The 22,974-nt window shown below is 45.1% G+C and overlaps 1 protein-coding gene across 2 annotated transcripts in view; it reads right to left on the bottom strand.

Annotated features, from left to right (window-relative positions):
- The window catches only part of LOC133152309 (AT-rich interactive domain-containing protein 3B-like), a 43,208-nt gene that overhangs the window by 11,279 nt on the left and 8,955 nt on the right, over positions 1-22,974 (bottom strand). For both annotated transcript variants that reach the window (XM_061275826.1, XM_061275827.1), the window contains exons 3-4: positions 10,556-10,630; positions 10,245-10,317 (exon numbers count right to left, since the gene is read on the bottom strand). In XM_061275826.1, coding sequence (XP_061131810.1) covers positions 10,245-10,317; positions 10,556-10,630 — 148 coding nt within the window. The remainder of the gene's footprint in view (positions 1-10,244; positions 10,318-10,555; positions 10,631-22,974) is intronic.

Here is a 22,974-nt window from a genome sequence, read left to right as displayed (position 1 = left end):
TTTTTCCCCTTTTTAAATAATTAATTGAAGGACAAACCCGTGACGGACCGGAAATGAATGTTTCGCTCAGCCAGTTGAAAACGAACACTGGGAGATTTTACTCAAACCAAAAAAGTATATATAGATATATATATATTAAAAAAAAACGCTTTGTATTTTAAAATGACATCTTTGCAATTCCAGTGGACAGCAGACAGTTAATTATTCCCATCCCGGACATGAATGGAATGAAAAGACTGGAGGGGGGGTTCTCGTAAAGAAGAAAACAAGGAAGGACGGGGGAGGAGAAAGAGTGTATTAGTGCTTCAAGGAAGGTGTCAGCCAACACAAACAGAGCCTCAACCCCGTGGAAGTGTCTGAGAGCAACAGTGTCTTCCTCTTCCCTACAAGCAGAGGCGACGTCTCTCGTTGTCGCAATCTTTGCGCCGCTAATCGGACAGCCCTCCGCTGACGCGGCGCAGAACACAAACACGAGAAACACCGTCTGGACTCCACACGGCAAAAGTTTACTTTAAGTCGGGCAGAGCCGGGCTGTTTGGTTTATACGAGTCGGGTGATGGGGCGGCATATTGCCGGGGGGGCCTCGCCGTGCGTACGGCGCTGTTTGTTTTATTTTTAATATATGGTCAGGGCCATAAAAGGTAAAAAAGGCTGGAGTGTGTGGAATTTGCTATCTTTAGGTCTGGCACCAATTCATATCAAGTGCTCCGATGTGCAGCCTCCACATAAGGTGGCTTCAATGTAACGCTACACTATAGACGCACAGCTATTCTAAGGCTCAGCTGACAGAGGGGGGTTGGAACACACACACACACACACGCACACCGTGAGGGACGCTCATCTAATTAAGTCCATATTAGAGGCCCAGCAGAGGCTGTACTTCCTGAGACAGCTCAAGAAGTTCAACCTGCCGCGAGAGCTTCTGAAGACCTTCTACACTGCCATCATCCAGTCTGTCCTCTGCACCTCCATCACTGTCTGGTTTGGATCGGCCTCCAAACAAGACAAGCACAGACTACAACGGACAATCAGAACTGCAGAAAAGATCATTGGAATCAACCTCCCATCTATCCAAGACTTGTACCTGTCCAGGACCAGGAATCGGGCAAGGAACATCTCTACAGACCCTTCTCACCCGGGTTGCAGTCTGTTTGAACTACTCCCCTCCGGACGGCGTTATAGAGCTCGGTACGCCAAAACCAGCAGACACAGAGACAGCTTCTTCCCCCAGGCTGTTGCTCTGATGAACTCACACCACTCATAGAGTCTCAGAGACATTACTGTGCAATAACATCCTGCTCCTCACACCTTCTTGAATTTGTCTACACTGTTTTTGCATTATTCACATGTCCTGAATGTTGTTAGTCACCTAAATGTTGAACAGAGGGTGTGTTTCTACCGAAGTCAAATTCCTTGTTTGGCACGCTCAAACATGGCGAATAAAAAAACTCTTGAACTTGAACTCTCTTGAATTATGTTGGTCGATGCAGTCAACCTCTGTTTCAGACCCGCCCCGCCGAGTGAAAAATCCGCCGTCGAGTCCGACCGCCGTGAGATCGTTCCGCTCCTTCCACCTGCTTAAAATACATTTAAAATGAGTGTCAACAAAGTGCGCATTTTGTGGCATTCGAGAAAGGAAGTACAGACTTGAGTCTTTGCCACCTGGTGGGCGGATGGAGTAGATGAATTCCATCCATAATTCATTTCTATGTATGTACCGTATTTTCCGGACTATAAGGCGCACCTAAAAACCTAAAATTTTCTCAAAAGCCGACAGTGCGCTTTATAGTCCGGTGCGCCTTATATATGGACCGAATTCCTAAATTTAAACTGGCCCGAAGCATTGTGTCATGAAATCAATCATAAGTGGCCCGCTGAAGACTATGAATCATGAATCAAAAAGACTATGGATCATTATTTTGTGATTATAAAGTAATTTGTTGTGTCTGAAGTTGAAATATAAAAGATAAAATGGAGAATGATTTGATTTGGATTAAAAATCTGACATGATGGTGCGCCTTATAGTCCGGTGCGCCTTATATAAGGACATAGTTTTAAAACGGGCCATTCATTGAAGGTGCGCCTTATAGTCCGGAAAATACGGTAATACAGCTCAGCGCGGGTGCGATGCGACGGAGACCGATCACATCCGAGGACCATTTACCGTCTTCCCCTTTTTGCTCTAAGCTCTTCATTAACTGAGCAAATAAATACACAAGGAGGAACAAGTCACGCGGGAGCACATTCTTAGTCGGCGTCATTCCGGTAAAGGAAGTCTGCTGATACATTCGAATGAGCTGTCTTGCCTGCTCTGTCAACGCCGTAGTGAAAAATACTGGCGAGGCTCCAAAACCACAGTCGGGAGCTGTAAATTTCCCTAGGAGCTTCTCGCAAAGCTGCTGGAGGCCTTGTCAAGGCGCTAAAAATGACACGATTAGAAGCGTCGGCGTGCGATTAGAATTTTCTGAAGAGCAAAACGGCAATAAATAGGGATCGACCTTCAAACAGTCATAAAAGAAAAAAAAAAAACTCTGTGACCGACAAGCCGCGAATCGACTGTATCATAAAAGTGTCTTTGCGATGTGTGAGAGCGACCTTGTACGGCGAGCCGCGTAGCTCTGCTCGACAGGTGTTATGTGTAGTTCTTCTCTTTATTAACCTCGGCGTGTCGAAATATTGCAATACTGGGCTGGCAATACGCAGCGCACGGGAAGCTGGCTCGTTGATATTATTCCCACTCCACAGCGCAATCCACCAATGACGAGAAATCGTAACGATCCTGTCCGACGCGTGAAAGCAAATGAGAAATACGAGTAGCGGTGTCATGAAGATGGGTCACCTGGCCAAATTGAGGGGAGGGTATTGAAAAGATTGCGAAAAGTGAGATGGCCTCTTCAACTGTAACCCAAGTCCCGAAGGATCAACTGACCAGACCCCGATGGATTCGCCGCGCGACGACGGGCGGACGGACGGAATGACAATCGGTCGTGACTTGGATCTGAATATCAGGAAAAACTTGGAGATAAAACGTGTCATGTAAATGTGCTGCATACGTGAATTAGCGCTGCAGGCAATGCAAGTCGCTCCACCCAACTGCCGTATTTGACGGCAACCTATCATCATGGCTGCTTTTGCCTATTTTCCAGTCATCCATGCAAATGAATTAGAAGGAGTCTGTCGGACGAGAAACACAACGGAAAATAAAGCGCACGCACTGGAAGGTTTGGATTTCGAATAGGCCTGCGCAGACACACAAGAATACAATTTATTTAACCGACAGCCAGTTGACCTCCGCTCTGTATTTACGTTGAACTGGAAGATCGGCTTGGAGAAAAGTAACCTAAAAAGCTTGGTGATAAAAATGTAAAGAATGTGTCGAACAAAACGAGGTGTGCTGGAGGGATAATAGGGGATGTAAAAAAAAAAAAAGAGTATACCCGGGAATAAATAAAAACTGGTTTTTTTTGGGATAAACAAGAAAATATTAAACACATATAATATAAATAAATAATAATATATATAAAATATAAATAACACTGCTAAAAAAATCCTCGCAAAAAATGAAAGATCTCCAAATAGTTTATCCAGTAAAAAAAAAAAAGAATTCACAATTTTCTTAAAAATGTGACGGTTAGTATTGTTTTTAGCAGGTGAAAGCACATCGCTTCCCTTGATGACAGCCGCCCAGAAAATCTTATTGATTAAAAATCATGGAAGTAAATATAACCCACTTGTATCACCGCATTACGACAAGAAATGAACATTTTTTTTTTTGCACTTCCTGATTCAGTGCTAACTGCGACGGTCACTCGTCAGACGGGTCGGACTGGCCCTTGGAAAAGAAAATTACCCGCTTGAGTCAACAGACACCCAGATTGAGGGATAGAGCCATCAACTGACAAGCTTCTTTGCAGCGATCAATACGAGAGCTGAAAAAGCGATACTGCGCTTTAAAAGAGGAGGAAGGTATGGATAAGGCGGGAGGGGGGCGGGGCGGGGCGGCGGGTCATTCGTCCAAATTTTAACTGCCATCGATAGTAATTGCTTTTGGCTTTCGGAAGGGCAAGGCAAGGCAGCTTTATCTAGACACAAGGTAAGGTGCAATGTGCTTCACATGATCAGGTTGCTTAAATAAAATTTGAAAAAAAATCACATTGCCCAACATTACCTGTTAATTGCATTCATGTAACGGCGCAGGCACACACGCAACAAAGCTCAGATCCAGCTTCAAACATCTCGCTTTCCATTAGGGCCCTTTGCACTCAGGGTTCTGTTGCCTTGGCCCTGCTGCTGCTGCATGCATGCGAGGCCGCTGGAAGTGAGCTCAGGGCTATTGTACTGGCCGAGGGCTCCTTTGGGGGCCGTAAAGTGTTTGGTGCCATCCATCACAGGGGTGTGGAGGCCAGGAAGCGTTGCTTTAAGAGCACACACAGGACACAGATGGAGGAGCAAGTGTGGCGTGGGTGGGCGGCCATGCGTGGAGAGCACCCGCCGGTAGCCACGTTATGAGTTACGGTGGGCTCACGTGCAGTCGACGCTCAAGTCAGGTGAAACGATACCAAGAAGCGATCATGGGAAATAGAAACGGTAACTACTCCTTAAAGAAGGAACTTGAACTAATTAAAGAAAGGAAAAAAACTGTTTCGATTGGAAAGACGTTTTTCTTGGATTTAATGGAGCACAGTGGAGTGCAACTTCTGCATTTCTGGACATTCTTTATGGTGGCTAGAATAAAGTGAAGAAAACCAAACAAGTCTAATCTTGGTTGATTTGCCGCTAATGAGATTGCGGCGATTGGCAAACCACGACTCCATTTGCTTGGCGTGTACGACGAAGCTTTACTAATCTGCCCGACGCGTCGTTTTTTTGTTTTATGCTTAATGATAAAAGGTAACTCAATGACAAACCGTAAGCTCTTCTGATTAATATTGCATGAGTGGAAAACAAATGAAGTAGATGAATGCATTCATTGTCATCCATCTTTTTTTTGTCATCGCAAAACAACGAAGACAAAACACGCCGCGTGGGATGAACCGGGGCGTCCAATTTTTACTTTGATGACCTCGTCGCTGGGTGCGACCTTTCCTTCTTCTGTGCGAGAGACGGGTGATTAAGAATCTCCCGGCTGGGCGGCTTAGAGAGTTAAATCTCTTTACAGTATGGTCGTAATTAAAGATGGACAGCGCGGCGCGTTGGAACAAATGGCAAAGGAGGAAAAAACAGGGGGGGGGAGGGGATCAGGAGAGGAAGCGGCACAAAAGAGTAGCCTTGGCTGGCAAGGAGATTTTTATCTCACGTGGCTAAGAATATAAAAACAAACATCATGAAAAGCACCATTTCCGTTGGTTTTGAACAAAGACGACGCAGGACCCAACCCCCCCCTCCGCCCGCCGCCATTGGTCGCGTTCCCTCCCTTGTAATTTGTCTGCCTGCAAGGGTGGAGTTTACCAAAAAGACAAACTATTTCCTCAAATGTATCAACACACAAGAAAGCCTCAAACAGGGCGGCAGTTAGGGCGTCTCTCTCGGCGGCCTGATTAAAAAGTAGTAAGGGACCCCGCCCTTTTCCTGTGGCGCTCTTCCAAGATGGACGCGTGATTATAGTAACCGACTGACGGACTGTCTCGTCGAGTGCGCCTCCGTTGACCTCCCCTTTTGTCACCTTGGCAGCCCGTCTCCATAGCGCCCTTGTCCGCCGTCACCTTTTCACGCCGCCCGACGCAACGACGCTCGGGCCCTCGTCTGCTGTCCGTCAAGCGGGCGGCCTATCGGAAAAAAGGTTAGCCCCCGCTTGTTTGGAGATCATTAATCATGTCGTGTAGGACAGGAGGGAGGCCCCTTAATCCAAGACCAACCCCCCCACACCCCCACCAAGCAGGCCAATGCCCTACTACCCGCTCCGATCCCCCACGGTGTTATCAAGTTTCAGTGGTTGGTGGTTGTAACTGTAGCACAATAAACAGAAGGAGGGAGGGAAGGAGGGGGGGGTGAAGACGGAAGGAAAGACAAGGGTAGGAAAAATGACATTTGCTTTTTGCGTTAAATTGGCGCGTGCCGTGTGAAAGGTGATCCACGCGCTGCCAGACAACATGAGATTAATTCAACTTCTCAATTGGTCCACAAAGTTGCCCTGGAAATTTCCGGGGCGGGCAGTAAACAGATGTCAGGGTATTCTAAAAAAGCCGCGACTTTTGGTGTAACACTCCCCTGCTGTGTTGGAAGCAACTGTCATGAGAGCTTTTCACAAAGTCGGAATCGGGGGTACGACTTGGAATTGGTCCGGCGGGGGGGCGGTGTCAGGGCTGCAACAAAGCCAAGAGGTCGCGTGTGTGGAAAGTTTTTTTTTTGGGGTTGTAAAGTCTAACACCAGACACTCACTTCGCACTTCTTTTGTGTTGAAAGCAATTAATGCTCACCCCTTTTAGATTTTTTTTGTGTCCTTCTTTTTGTGGAGAAAGCAGACGGCCGGACAACTGTCTGGATTTGGACCAGAGACGGGATGTCAAAAAAAAACAAGAAGAAAAAAGCCTTGACACCAACTGCCCCAAAATGCCCAATGGAATTTTTCCGGCCTTGGGGATAATCAATTTGGGCTCTTCCACCTCCCATCCGGTAATATCATGGGAACTCTGTGTGAAAAGAACTACTTTTCCAGAAGTGGCCGGCCAAATGAGGCCAGAGAACCTTCCTATTGTAGTGCTGTATTTTCACCAAAGGCCTCGCCCGTTTCCAGCATGGGGGGGGGGGGGGGGGGTGTAGAGTTGTAATATAATGCATACACTGATCCCCCAGAGTCCATTCATGGCGTAATTGGTGTGGACAGAGCTCATGGTCTCAGGGTTACAGTTAGGGAACTTCCTCCAATGTCCTGCTGGGAAGCCAGCGCTTCCCACAATACAAAGACCAAAACTACAAAATGGGAATGTTTTTAGATCTGGGTTATAAGCACCAAACACCAAAGACAGATCAAAAATGTATTTTCCCCCCGTCAAACAGAACATCTCTGGCTATCCTTCTTTCTCCACGCCTTTCACCTTCCAAGATGACTTCATGGCACGGTTCGAAAGCATCTCCTCCCAGAATAGCTCTAAAGCGCAGATAACCCGCCGTTTGCTCCCCGCTAAACTGAGACTGCACGTGCGATTAGCGGTGTGACACTAGCGCTTCGCTAGGCTTCATTAAACCCCGATCTGGTGGCCGTACCTAGCCTTCGTCACCGCCGCCGACTTCCTCGTTATTGCGCTGAACAAGAGGAGCCCTCGAGAAGAGCCCTCGCTGTGTGTCTCTCCGGCGGCCATTAATCATCTCAAGTGGACAGCGCTGACAGGCAGTTGGCCACATCACTCTTTTATTTTCTTCCTGGTGATACGACAACAAGCCTGCTCCATTTCCACGCGATTATGCCTTGTCCGACCGAACAAAACAAACAAAAAAAAAATTGTAATGGATATGATGAAGGCATGTTCTACTTCAGAAGCCAGGCTACATGGTTAATGGCGATTACATGGACATTAGTGGCGGCTGCTCAAGATAATGGAGAATACTCTAGAATAAGAGGGATGATTTATGTTTGCCATTTAACGTTCCTAAATATTTGAAAAACATTTGCGGGGAAAGCCATCGCACGTCACGCTAGCGTGTTACCCGTCAAAGATGATTTATTGATTTTACGTCTTCGGGAGCGCTAATATTTCAATTTTTTTATTTTACTGGTTACCATAGCAACATGGCTGAAAACAGGAAGGAGCTGGCTAACAAAAGGCACAGTCAGTGTGGCCAAATTGGTCTGCAAGATAGAGGAAGCGTCTTACAATTAGCTTGGAAGCATTTTTCTGGGAATTGACAAGTAAAATAAAATTAAGCTAAAATGAGCCAAACATAAAAAAATTAAAACCAATCATTTAAATAATTCAATTATTATATCCAATTATATTATAATAATTTAAAATTTTGTTTTCAAAAAATGCTCTAATTTAAAAAACAAAACCTATCTAAACAAAAAAAAATATCCATCAGCAATATCACACAAAATATTAAATCTTAAAAATAGAAATAAAAACTCAATTTCTCCGGAGCCCATGAGCCAATCTAGCCAAGCATTGCAATCTGGTTGTCATTTTGGGGGAAAAACCTTGTCATGCTGCTAATTACAGCCAAGTCAGGACTTAACGACTTATTGTAATAGCACAAAAGGAGCAACTGGACAAGAGATGACGAAGAAAGTGAGGAAATGAACACGTCTTCCTTATTAAAAAGTCCGCCAAGGGTTTCCTTTCCGCAAAGGCGGGATTTAAGGCAGCTGCTAAAATTCCTTCGCCATTAACACACAAACGGACACACACACACACACACACACACACACGAGTGTTTTTAAGAGCAGGGGCAGGAAATGGGAATCCCTCGTAAGTTTTCCTTCCGCTGCTGCTTTCCTCTCGCAGCCTGGAGGCCCCCGCGATGAATGAGGTGAGAAAAAACGCTTGGCCATTTGTCTCCAGTCATCAGCGGATTCCTCAGCTTGACTAACAAGCGTCAGTCAAAGTATTTCGATTACAGGGGTTGATCAACTTTTCGGGGGTTGAGGGATAATTCCGTTTTTCGAATGACCCGCCGAGTATTCTTGGTGATCTGGTCGCCATATGCAGGTATGCACTTTTTTTTAAATGACAGAACGTTTATTGGAAATGACTTGACAGAGCCTCCCAAGCAAGAGCTTAGATTAGAAACCAACAATAATGAATGGGGAAAAAAAAAGTGCCTGCCCCAAAAAGAAAAAAAAAAGAGGAGGGGTAACAGGGTGTAATGAGAGAGCGCTTGCGCTTCTTCTGCTTTACTCTGACAAGTGCAAAAAGTTAAAGAAAAGGAGGATCCCCCCCCCCCCCAGTGTCCCCCTGCCCCGAGCCACCACACAATTTGTTTCCCTTGTGATTAAGACTCCACGAGAAGCGGTCGGCCATGACGCGCTATGCCTGCATTAAAGTCACTTAGCCGCCGATATTCGCTTTTATCCCCGCGCTGGCTGTTTAATGTTGCCCTTTCCACTGCAAATAATGACGAGCATTATCACAGTCAATACACTCAGGGAGGGGGAGAAAAAAAAAAAAACTCCCATATTCAGTTTTTCCTTTGTCCATTATAGATGAGCACTCAGTTGGCTGGTGCTAATGTCCGCCACTGACCCCCTCCTCTTCTTCACTGCCAGGGAATCTGAGCCAAGCTGCCCGCTGGAATTAGATGTCTTGGCCTTGATTACACAATGTGAAATTGATTTTGATAATCAAATATATTCGTGACCGGAAAGTCGGAGATCCGGCGTGCAGACACTTTGACGTGAACGGCGGGGTGACGCGAGCGTACGCTAGGTCAAATTAGGGGGAACGTAAAATATTCTGGTTGTGGTCAAACAAAAAGTTCACTGACGACTGCCTCGGTAATCCATCGTAGCTGCTACATTCGAGTAGCGTAACCAAATAATATTGTTTGCATTTTGTGTGATGCAAACCTGCTAGCACTGCAACTTCGCTCCAGATGATTCTATGATTGTGCTGGTGTGAACAACACAAACCGGCGTGGCGCGTTCAGCCAGTTATCTGCTGTCAGACGACGTTTGAGTCTCGGGGTGATGGATCAGCGTGCGTAAAGGGGGGGGGGTCAGCAGACTACAACTCCCGTCGTCTGTCGCTGGACAGCGACGCTAACAGGGCCCTGACAGATTCCGTCCCTCCTTCTCGTCTTAATACATCACCCCCCCCTAACCAAATGAGGACAAGACCAGTCAGACCAGATCAGTAGACCAGATCACTAGTGGAAAGTTCAATTACAAAATAGCGTGTGACGCTTTCATTCGTCTCAACGTCGGAACGCAGTTAATCGCGCTTGCCAAGGTGACAACGTATATTTATACAACCTGATTGTAGCATGGGAAAAAACTATATGAGCTGTGGAATAATAACACACTTATTCCTTTCAGATGAATCATAGATGTGCAAAAAAGAAGAATACAAAAAAAGATGTGCGTGTTGTGTGTATATATAAAAAATAAAAATAATAAAAAACCTGGACAGGTCCCCGGCCAATCGCAGGGCGGATACAAACAGACCAGTCACACTCACATTCAAACCTACGTATGTTCAAGTTCCTATTTGTGCACTAAATCAATCAACTCCCATAAACGAGTGTCTGCCTGCAGAAACATTTTGAGACTGCAGATTCCGTTGATTGTTATCCTGTAAATAAATGCAAAGTACCTCTTTTCTGCATGAAGGTAAAGAGATCATCCAAGAACTCCTTCCTTTTGGGGTCGTTATCCAGTTCGTACAACTGAAGAAGAAACACCGTTACTAGTAGTAACTTGGACAAAACAATATCATACAAAATGCTTGCTTTGGATTGGTCGGTCCAAATCAGCATTGCCTGATAAAAGTGTGTTTTTTCGGTAAACAGAAGAGGTGATGCCAAACTAGCCTCGACTTCCTTTGAAGCCATTTAAAAGTTGAAACGACCCATTAGGCACCTTTAATTGGGGCTTTCTTTATTTCTTAAAGCAAACTAGTCGCACCTTGGCAAAGTCTCTGGAGGCTTCTCCTCGTCCTCTGCTACTGTCCGCCTCGTCCGCCCAGCTTGCGCTTCCGTTCTACAAGAAAATACAGAATACAGATTTGTTGAATTTAATTCATTGAAATATATTTCGATACCAGAAATGTGGTTCAATTGTGAGAAAGCAAACAATTTGCGCCGGAAAAAAAAAAAAAAGGACGTAATTGGTTACCGACATTCTTCTTTGCTTCTTATCTATGCACGCGCTTTAAACAGTGCCCCCTAGTGTTTGGACTGAGACGCCACACAACTGAAATGCCTCAAGTGACTTGCTACGTCGGAGTGAAATGTGTGGAGAGAGTGTTAGAAAAACCTGCAGTTGGATGGTAAAATGTCTAAAGGCGGCATTTTAGTGAAATGACGTTACAGAATAATTTGTAGTTTTAAAACCTTTTCATCAGAACCACAAGATTTCTACATAGCTTTCATGTTTTTCCTCCAATTATCAAAAGAGGTAAACTGAACCCCCAAAATTTAATACGTTCCCAATCTGTGGGAATGCGCCTTTTCCTACGGCTGGGAGGTCGCAACCTCTGGAGTTATTGTACCCCTGAGCTCCCGTGTCCCCTTCTCCACCAGCAACTACTTCTTTACCGTCAAACAGCTTCATTTGACCTGAACCATCTGCATCTGCCCCTCCTACCCCCCCACCAGCACCCGCCCTTGTCTTCCGACCCAGCTGGATTCGAGAAGCCCAACCCACCCACCCCTCTAACCGATCCTTCAATCCAAATGCAGCTGTGACGCCTGTCCCAAGTTCATGGAGTGTAGCTACGCTGTCAGGAGAGGGCAGGCTGGTCAACAGCCTTTACCAAACACACACAGATGTAGTGATCGAGCTTGTGTTTGTGAGTGGGGGGTTGCAAAGGCCCCACAAGACGGGAAGGAAGGAAAATAGGGGCAGAGAGAGGGGTGCATGGTATGTGCCGAGCAGGAATGTCTCCAAGACAAAAACCTATAAAAGCATCAGGAATCAAAACAAGATCCTTTTGGAGCAAAGTAGGGGCGGGGGTCGTCAAAGGGGGGGGGGGGGGGGGTTGAGCAGGAACCCATTGGTCACTGAAAATTACAGGGCCTGAAATGAAGGACCCGCAGGCCAAAAGGTTGCACGTAGTGATTTTCACACCAAATGCTTGTAAAGACAAATATGGAGGAGAAAAATATGCGAAGAAGACGAATCAATTCACATTTGCTGAATCGATAGCAAATTAATACATGGATGAATTGATATTTTGATTATTGTCACCCCTCCCAAGTTTGTTTTTTTGTACCTGCAAAAACTGTTGAGTAAATTCAATGTAAGAAGAAAATGCCCCCCCCCCCCCCCTGTCGCTTTGCACTTATCTATCTGCCACTTAAAAACATGCCATTGGATCATCATGTGAAGGCAAATACACGCTATAGTACATTTGGAGGACATACAGACCTTTGCACGCCATTTGTCCACACTTCTGTTAACCTTTAGCCACTATAAACATTTATAAAGGGAGATAAATCCGCTTGCTAGCTGCCTATGTATATAATCTCTTATAGTGGGCGGGGGGAAGGGGGGGGACAGGATATTCAACTGCCCAAAGTTGAACAAAGTAATCTTGCTGATAAAAGTAAACAAGATTTTGCAGCACTTTTGGTTTGCAGCACTCAAGGTTTCCTGATTTTTTATAGTCTGACCATCTTTCTTGTACATAAACAATTATTTGGACTTTTGACCCTCTCAAATAATATCTCAAATGGTTTGGGTAAACTCTCTTGGACTAGTTGACCGTGGAGCAGGTTTACAAATTTCAGTGGCGTAGTTTACAATTCTAACAACTGACAATGTTAGGGGGAACACAAACGTGTTGACACAAAAAACACGGGGTTGTGTAGGGGCTGTGCGGGTCCTGACTTTAAACTAGAGCAAAGTCTAACACGCTGCCCTCAACGCCATGTTGGCTTTGGTTGACATTGATGTTGGATATATGCGACTTGACTGCGGTCGCGTCGCAAAAAATAAATAGAACGATTTAATCTGCCAGAACAATACTATTGTGAGTAACACAAGATGTGTGATTTTTTTTTGTTTTTAAATAATCTAGCTCAACAAATGGGAGCTTGTCCTCCAACAGGAAGACGAAACCCGTCGACCGCAAAGACATGTTGGTTCTTGAAGGGCGACTCTGGTCAAAAAAACAGGAATGTTAACGCTTCACGTCACCTTTTTAGTCGGGTTAAGGTGGCTACTGACATTTTCACTCGTCGTGGTCAGCCACCTTAAGAACCTAGTGCTCAAATTACGTCTTAAAAGTGGAATCCAAGATCAAAACACAAAGGGAAGCTCGAAAATAAAATGGCGCCGGTTTCGAAACGCTCCTAACTTGGTTTTATTTTGCATGTACCAAAACATGATGACTGTGGATGTAAAATCAAACTGTATAGTCAACGTGGGGTACAGAAAATGCAAAAAAGAATCAGCAGCCTCAGTCATTTTCATTTATGCAGCTAGCAGGTTTGCGGGTGGTCTAATCACATTGTCGGACGTACGTGACCGATTAGCGCCGTGCCAAATCAGGGATCAGAATAACCCGTACATGAGAAGTGAGCAGTAGCCTGTCGCTGCATTTACGGAGTAAGGGGGGGAGGAAATAAAGGGTCCAAAGTTCCCTCGTGGCTTATACCGACACCACACAATTTGGAGTGATTGGTAGGGCTTGTAAAACCGGTCCGTTGAGACTCAAACACGGGGTGTTAATTCCCTCCCCGCTATCTACATTTTGCAAATCCTGATGCCTTAAAATGGCTGCGGGGCAATTCTAACGCAGCCATTACACAAAAGATTGTCTCAAGTAGGAAGGCACCATTTTAGTGAAGGGGGCAGGCGTGCCGGAACAGGAAGGGTTAATGGCTACTGCTGCTGCAAGGGGAGTTGGGGGATGGATGGCATTGATTGCTCAGGATGTTGACAGCACTTCTCCAATTTGATAGTGCAGCTGTTATTAGATGAAGAGGCAGAACCTCAGTGAAAGCTTCATGTGATTCGCATCCTTGGCTTGGGAGGTTTGCTAGCTAGGATCTGAAAATTAAGTAGCGGCGGTAGAACGACAGCACGGCGTTTCGAGTAGCGTCTGTTGGGAAAAGCTGTAATTTGGTGCAGCCAGTGTCTAAAGGGCACCAACACGGAATGGGCGTGAGCGAGGGGCGGTCGACACTCTTTTAAAAGTCCTGTAAAAGCCATCTATTCGATGCCCTTTCCCTCTATAAAAATGACACCGACGCGGAATGGGAGGCTCAGTCGAAACGCCGCGGTTGTGCTTCCTGAAGACGTACGGGATCAATCGTAATTTTCCTGCCTTTATTTTGTGTAATGGGAACGGGAGTTGGCGGTTGTAATTATCGAAACGATTATCTGAAATGAAAAAAAAGCACTTTTGAACTATTTTGCGAAGGCTTGGAAAATCGGGCCCGCAGTCCGACTGGTGGATTGGTAAAGTTGAACACTTGCGAGCCAAGTTAGCTGAAGGCCAATCATTTCACTCGGAGCCTCCGTCACGTCGCCGCACACCGTAGATAGTCTCCTGGGTCATAACCATTGAACTGGTAGGAAATCAATAAGCCTGGACGCACAAATACAGGGAGGTCCCAAGCCCCCCGGCACCATCCCGCCCCCTCCCTCCGGACGCAATTTCACAGCGCGGGTCGATACTCATCATCCTCAGTCATACGGTGTGTATGGGAAGCTGACAGGAGGGCGGGACTGCAGTCGTGTGTTAACCTATATCATGACACTCGTTTGCTACATTCAGACTGCTTGAGCAGATAAGGCCCTCGGCCATCCCGTGTGATTTTTTACACACACATTCCGACACAGAGGTGTGACGGCCGAGCCATTTACGGAGCAACTTACTGATTCTGCTGGAAATGGGTGTTGGCAGACATTTTGTATCTGGGAAATGAACCAAAACTGGTTCAAGTCAACCATGTGAGAAAAGAAGTTGGAATTGGGGTCTGCAATGTGAATTTACTCAGAGGTTGGGTCTTGTCAATTCACCCCCCACTCCATCCATAAAGAACATGATACTTTTTACACAGTTGTAAAAAAAATGGCAGTAAACAATGCAATGTTGGGAATGCGACCAACCAACGCCCGTGTGAAAGTTGTTGAATAGCATGAATGATTGAGAAACCTTTACAAAAAAAAAATGCACATGAATAGCTATTTAAGTGACTCTGTGTCACTTCAAATTGAAGAAGAAGAAAGAAAAAAAACAGACCTTTCTCTTGCCCTACCGCAAACTTTTAACATCTCATTCCCACTTCTTTCCGAGCCCATCAAAATAGTCCAGAGGTGGGGCAAACAGCTCAAGCACACGCCGCCATAATAATTTAATAAGAATCGAGATACTGCCACAGAAATCTGGACGGCAGCCAGTAACGGCGCCACGAGCAGCCATCAAAAGACAAGTGTCTTAAAAAACAAATGCCTGTTTGGTTTCATTCCAAGACGCCGGACACGACAATGACGGTTACCCCTGCTGGATTTCCGTGCGTGCATTCCATGACCTGTAATGCAATGCCAAGTCCCATGTCGCCTACTTGGCTCTGGGCCTAGTCACACAAGTCATCAATTTGTCAAGGTGAAGCAATATACGATGATGAGGTGGACTGGTATTACGGGAATCCGCTGACCGCAAGAAACTGCCGTCTTTATTAGCGGGGCGGCAATTTGTTGAGAAAACCAACATGTGGTGAGGAGCAACGTGGTTTCAGAATTTTTATACCATCGGTAGATTTTTTTTTTTTAAGTCCTGATATTTCCCCAGTCGGCTTGTTCGGAAATCCAAAGGGCGATCGAGATGACTTCAGTGTCGGATACCATCTGCGAGCCAGCCGGTAGAAAGTGAAACATGCTTCCCTCTCAGCATGACTGTATAAATGAGCATTGTAAGGCCATGATCTCTAATCCGAATTGAATAATCGGGGCCCCAATCCCTCGGCGGGGTGCCGCGAATCATTTCTCGGGCAGCCGAGGAGGAGGGCGCATCGGTCGAGGGGCTGAGGGGATCTCATGGTGAGCGGCTAACAAAAGGCTCGAGTTAATTGTGAATCCATGCGCGGCATGAGGGGAAGTATAAATCCCATCGCTACTCCGGAACATATGGCCCTGTCCGTCCTTTCTGCTCATTCTCTCATTAAGAATTACGGAGCACAAAAAGTGGTGAGCGAAGAACAACACCCTGGGGGATCGTCTTACACTCTCAATCCAATCCTGTTTGCGACTTAAAAAAAAAAGGATTTCTGGCTTTTCGGAGGGAACAGACAAAGTGGCGGGACGAGGGGCTCGAAATGTCGAAATGTCCAGAGGCTGGGCGTGTTTCTACCTGCCCGGACTTTGCTTAGTGCGGCACTTCTAAAACAGACCGCTGAAAAACAAGCCTCTGGGCGAGACCACCTCTCCCCTCCATTAATCACTTCAATTACAAACCTCCAAAAAAGGGAGAAATGAGGGGGAAGAATAGGATGACGACACGGGCAAAAGAATTACACTCGCAGAACACAATCTTAGGGGATGGATACAACAGACTATACTTTCTGAAAAGTTAGACGTCAAAATGATTCCAGACCTGTAAAAAACTTACATCATGCAGTTGTTTGCATGTCAGGCTAGTTGGCAACTGCTAGCAGATATTTGGATACATTTGTGCACTGCCTTCCGGGGTTAAGGTTAAAAAAGTAACCCTAACCCCAGCACCAAGCCAAACTGGGAGGTAAGTGACTGCAAGGGATTTCCAAGCAAGAAAATGATTGGTAATTTGTCATATTGAAAATATGAGGTATAGTAGCTGGATAGCAAGAAGCAGCAGCTAGCTAGCTAGCTTTGCTAAATAGAGAGCGAGTGAGAGATAGACTACAAGTGTTTTCATACTGATATTCCCAAAAAGAAAAATGCATTTCCTACTTTTACTGTGGATTAGTGCTATCCTAAAATGCGCTACAAATTGAGTTTTAATCGGGGATTTGGGAAATGAATTGCAAACCAAGCAGCCTCCGCCCGAATTTTCACTTGTCGGTTTATGGTCGCATAAAATGAGCCGGATTGGACTCGAAAGTTGTTTTCAGGACCACGCTGGAAATGTGTGTATATGTCTGGTTTGAACATAAACAGAGCTGAAAGCTGGTTTTCATTAACCCGGGTAAGGGGCGGCGGTGACACAATACTGCTAAAACATGCAGATAAATCACTTTTTTCCCCCCATTGCTTCTATTGGAAAATTCTCGTGGTTCTGCATAGCGCGGTAAATGCGCTATAAGATTGAAGACTGACCCCTTCTCACGTTCATCTGGCCATACTTCACGGGGGGGTGGGGGTGTTCTGGGGCGGGTCAATGCTCCAATGGATGCTTGAACCTACAACAGACCTCACAGGAAAAGGTGCATTTGCATATTGTGTTCCTGAGTAAACAAATCTGTAAGCGACTCGCAAGTCTGGTTTGCCAAATAAACTGAGTGCATTTGTTCAAGTCGCAGTCCTTTCACCAAGACACCACATTCCACGGAGGCCCCCCCCCCGACCCCACCCCCGTCGCCCCCTGCCCATTACATCGACAGGACCCTTTCGCTGCCTCACACAAATGCTACGTTTATAGGCTGCTGTGGCCAGAAGTTCACACTCATTGGTTCAAAGAAGCTTTCACGAACAGAGCAAACATTTTTTAGTGAATCACATCTGTGCCACCGCCTCAAGTTAACCCTTTTCTCACGAGAGAAAAGTAAGACCTCCGTGGCCAGACTTTCCGGCCCCTGCTAGTGCCCCCCCCCCCTCCAATATAATTTAATTTGGAATGTTTTGTGCTCTTACAACTATTGCAATATGGAAAGGCTATTCACAGACAAAACATTTTGGAAGAGCGCTAAAAACCACGACGCTCAGGTCGAAGCGGCTATTTGTAGCATCTCGCCGGCTAAAAGCTGCGCCTAAAAATAGAAAGCGTATCTCGCTTCTCCTTCCAGAGGAAGCATCCACTTCACTTCTGGGCTAATGGCTAGTAACGTACGTGTATCACGTCGACAATTACGATACGTTCGCAATAAACAAACGCATCTCGTTAAAGCTGCAAACGGACATAAAGGGACGCATCCCGTTTTCTTGATTAAATCCTTGATAATCGAACCTCGCAGCTAAACAAACATCAAGTGTTGACAACGATTCATTCACCATTGGCCAGGCCTGAAAAAAAAATGCGGTGTGACAATCGGAAGCCAGGTCAAAATCAGGAAAGTCAGTGTTGTGACTTATCGGCGCTATCAAATGTTCTAACTCTAAGCGGAATTCACAGCTTCCACTTGGCGACCTTATCGATAAATGGCATCGATTTCTTCAGGAGGTATCTGTTTCCCCTCAGCCAGCGTTAAGTGTGAGGGGGCATTCCAGCACTGACAGGCCAGTGGCCCCCTGGGGACCCCCCTGCCCCGATCCGGGACGGTGCGGGCCCGTCACGCATCTGGAGCTCATCTCCAGGGCCCGACAAACGTCTCTACTGGACACTTCAACGGTCAAAAAACAGCAGGAACTTTGAAAGAGGAACCAAAGCACATGCTTGCAAGGAATGGGGAATGATAGCGTCGTCCTTGTGCCACACACTAATTTGCTAAAGAACCACAGACCATTTGGACAAATGAATGACAAACAAATATATCGGAGTGATCAAAACTATAAATTCATCTTTTTTGCCACCACAGAGGCCAGGATAAGTCCCGCGCAGGTCGTAGTTAGCTTAGCTTAGCATTTCTAAGCGGTGACAGGGAAGAAAATGCTTTTTTTCTCCAGCTAGCGTGCCCCTTTATAGAAGCGCTTTTAGCTTTGACGACGGCAAAATCGTGTTATCTGAGATCACGACTTTGATCCCAAAATGATAAATTGTTCAGCCCAAAGGGGTTCATAACAATTCATTTGATAGACACTGCTAGTTGCTGCTTTTGTTTTTAGTTTGAGCAAAACCTTGTAATGATCAAGCATTGACAGCCTGCTCCACCAACATTTAATGGCGTCGGTCGGCTAAAGAAAGCTTGGCAATCGATTTCAGCCATCTGTCAAGGATGATATGATCTAGAGTAAACCCCTGCTGTCTGCGGCGATAAGGACCAAGTCCCGCTTCAAATAGTGAAAATTCATGATTAACTGACGTTACCCTTAAAGGATTAGACTGTTCTACAATTGCCTATAGATTCCGGCAAAAGCCTTTCTTTTTTGACATGAATCTTCTCGACTCGCTTAAGATAAATGAACTTTTCTTCGATCAACTTTGCTTTAAAGTCTTGAATGTGGCACACAAAGCAGACAACAACAAAAAAACCTTACATCAAGTCTCGCTTAGCCAACTTGAAAAGTGCTCGTTGTTTTATCATGCGGCAGGCAAACTTGTTTGACTGTATGAATGACATCAAATTTAGCGGCTGAGAGTGCTGCGCACGGGAAATGCCCTCGCAATCTAACAGATTTGAAATATTTTTGCAAAGGGAAGTGTGTTAATAAATGTCAAGAACCCAAGCGTGACACAACAGGTCCCCTAAGCTTCTTGAAAAAAACTAAAAGCTAACCTTTTGCTAAGGCTAGATGGGGAAAGAAAGAAAAAAAAACTTTATCGGGACTCCCCCATTGCCGCTAAAATTCATTATCTAGACGACACGGTCACATGTGGAAACCGTCCTCTCAGGTTTTCTAATCACATTTATTCGGGGCAGCAGAACCTGAGAGGTCTTTGTCGGAGCAGATGGCTTTGGCTAATCAAGGCCTGGCCCGCCGGCGGCCGGGCCAGTCCAAATCTGCCGCTAAAATTAGCCTAACCGCGTTACACATTAATATGATCATGTCGGTCAGGTAACGAGATTCGGGATCTTAAAGAAGTAAATCCGGCGCAAACGGAGTTACGTTCGGCACCTGCTCCCGTATCGACTCGGGCAAACGAAAAGACGCCTTTTCATGCTCCAACAACCTTCTTGCAATAATCCACGATTGACGTTGTCCCCGTTGTTAATAATTTAATTGTTAGCCGCACTCATTAATCATTTACCAACTGGGCTTTTTAAAATTATTGACCGCAGTCATTATGGCCCGCAACGCCGCTCGCAATATGACGGTCTATTAACCAGCCTGGCGCTGTTTGGTCATGTTAAACTCGTTTCATTCATTTTCATTTGAGTGTAATTGCTGTGCTGCTCCTACGCTCGCATTTTTTCCAGCCCGGAAGTCTTACGTCAGGGGTTTTTCCTACATACAAAATTCAGTGACGGCTGAGAGGCGCTGACATGAATATTCTCCTCCGACTGGCGTCATTTTTAATTGTGGCGTTCGGAGCTAATGAATCGGAAACTATTCAGATAACCAATTATTGTCTGGAGACATTATTTAGTTTGAATTGATGTCTGGTTTTAGACTCAACAGTTGATATTCTCTCATTTCTGGAGTACTTCATAACTAATCTTGTGTTTAATCAAAATAAGAGACATATGTGTTAAAATTGGAAAACCATGATCAGCATTCTTCAATATCCAAGGAGCTTTAAAAAGTTTGATGAGTACATAGCAAACAACAAAACCGGGTTTATATACAGTTGTCGGAAAATAACACTTTTGCAATAAAATGCAAATTACGGATAGAATGATCAATTCTAAAAATATTTCGTTGGATTACTTCGAGTATCTGTAGCATCACGTGTTCTGACTCAAACACTGCTACTTTTCATGATGGAGGTTGAACTGTGTATCACCTCGGGGATTTATTTTCAAAAGCTCCTGCGGCCCAATTAACAGTATCAACAGTGTAAAAGGGCACTTGAAGAGTTTTTCTTACTAAACGGAGCTGCTTTTAAGGCCAAACGGGCCGGAGGGTACGACCGCTTATTGTTCTTGTTGTTTCTTGAGATCATTAGGATCCCGTAGGAGCCGGCCGCTCGGAGTGCGAGTGTCAGAAGCCGATCCGCGGCTATATCGCTATTAGCATCATGTGACATTTGCTGGGCCGCGGCCAGCGCTTTTGGAAGCTGCTACCTTACAAGTGCGCTGGCGTTTGGAAGGCTTGGCAAGCGAGCGTGGCCACACGCTGCTGCAAACACGGGATTTTGGCAGGCGGCTGTGATGAGTGCACAGTGAAAGGGGGAAAAAAAAAAAAAAAACTTCCTCGTCCGTGGCTGCAAGCCAGAGCCAAGTCAGTCAGCTGCTGCTGCTGCTGCTGCTGCTGCTGTGTTTACCGCAGGGCCTTGACACGGTGGCCCAGTTAGGACCTAGCGGGCTCCTTACACCGGGTTGGACCTCCGCCAATATTGTGACACAAGGGAAAACTAAATATTCTAACAAGATGCCTTTCAAGCAGTTGAAACTAAATTGCTAGCATGATGCATTATTAGCTTTGACGGTTTGGTGATTTGATCATTCATCACTTTGCCATTTTTCTCGGTGAAAATTCTTCTCCGGTCTGTCCACGCAACAAGTTCAAATGGCGATGACCCGTTTGTCCTCTTCGTCCTCGCCATTGTGCGCGACAGAAGACGCCATTTTGTGAGGAGGTCACGCAGCGCAATGTTTAGCTGGCCTTTGAGTCCCTCCTGACAAAACTATTTTCTTTATATTATATTATATTATATTATATTATTATATTATATTATATTATATTATATTATATTATATTATATTATATTATATTATATTATATTATATTATATTATATTATATTATATTATATTATATTATATTATATTATATTATATTATATTATATTATATTATATTATATTGTTGTTAGATATTTTATTTTTATTGTTACATATTTTATTTTCATTATACCTCTAACTTTTTTTTTGTGTATGTGGTTATTTAGCTAATGAATTTTATGAATGATCTTTGTCTCTATCGTCCATTTTCTGCCGCTTCCCCCTAAAAAGTTATTTTGTTGACGACAAACATTTTCTGCTGTACATTTAAAATACATTGCGCGAAATATACGCCTTGACCTATTTTTAAAAGCAGGTAAAGTTTTACGATGCATGTAATGAGGAAGCACGTAAATATTGTATTATGCCGGGAGTCATCTTGGCTACGTTTATAAAGCGTATATTGTTTAGCGGCTCACGACACGGAGCAAAACAGACTTTGTTCAACACACCCCGATATGACCTTGGGGCTCCATTGGCCCGCAGCTGCCGAGGTGTATTTCGTTCATTGCGCTATATGTTTAGTTCCTTCTGTTTGCCTTCATTAAAGAGCAGGTGTTGAGATACGCCAAGTGGGAGGGGCTGGAAAGGACCAATGGGAGGCGGCAGTGAAGGGGGGGTGTTGGTCGTGGTTTTCGCTAGCGGGCGACTGATCGAATTACACCAAGCATCAGTAGCTCAGTTTCCATTAGGAGACGAGGAAGTTAATCCTCGGGGGTCGATTTAGATGTGGGGGTGGGATGTGACAACAAGTGGAGGCGTTTTTTTTTTTTTTAAACGTAAAAACTTTTTTTAGTCTTTCACTTCAATTCTCTAACAGGAGCTGGACGGCAAAACTTGTCACGTGACCAAAGACAAACGAGCACTCGTGAAATAGTAACAAATTTAAATTGGAAAAAAAAAAAAAATGCTGATAAATTGTTTTGTTTTTTTAATTGTAATAAAAACCTTATTGGCTTAAATTGAAATTGAGTAATATTGATCAAACAATAAAATGTAAGTCAAGCAAAACTGGAATTTAATATGAAATAAATACTCGGGAGGTTGTCCTTCTGTCATTTTGAAATTCTAAATCAAAGAATTTATATCAGAATTGATCACGATTTTTAACTGAGCGCATATTCTTGAAAAGTGACATTATTGTGACACTCCTTTGATAGTTGCACCAAAAAAAAAAGTGTCTTTGCTTGCACCAGCAGGCCCTCCCTCCCATCAGCTCCTCCCATCCAGGCCCTTTGGCTTCTTTCTTTTACTGCCCCCGTGACACTGATGAAGGGGGTTGAACTGGATTGAAAGATCACCAATCAGGGGCCAACTATAACACGGGCGAGCAAACACCCGCCATCTCGCCTTCCTACCCCCATTCGCTCGTCTCTTGTTGGAAGCCCCCTGTGGGAATGTTCACTGTTTGAAGAGTTAACTCTTTAATTCCGTCTGGAATGTTTCCTCTGGGTGGGGCGGCGTGGTGTGTCGAGCCAGACCGCTAAAGCCGCTCCTCCCCCTTCATCTGCCTACTAAATTCAATACCTCTATTTCTGGCCGGGGAGTGAGGGGGGGGTCTTCCACATGTAGGTGTTAAGAGCAGGTCAGCACAAAGTGAGGTTTGTGTGCGTGCCACGCGATTATTCCCGATACACTTATTGAGATCAATGTGAAAAGGTCACTGAAGCACCCGCCGTGACATTTTCACGGGTCTGCAA

The sequence above is a fragment of the Syngnathus typhle genome, linkage group LG4 (assembly GCF_033458585.1).
Source record: "Syngnathus typhle isolate RoL2023-S1 ecotype Sweden linkage group LG4, RoL_Styp_1.0, whole genome shotgun sequence".
Lineage (NCBI taxonomy): Eukaryota > Metazoa > Chordata > Actinopteri > Syngnathiformes > Syngnathidae > Syngnathus > Syngnathus typhle.
The sequence above is the reverse complement of the archived record's forward strand: the minus strand, read 5'-3'. Positions and strand labels throughout refer to the sequence as shown.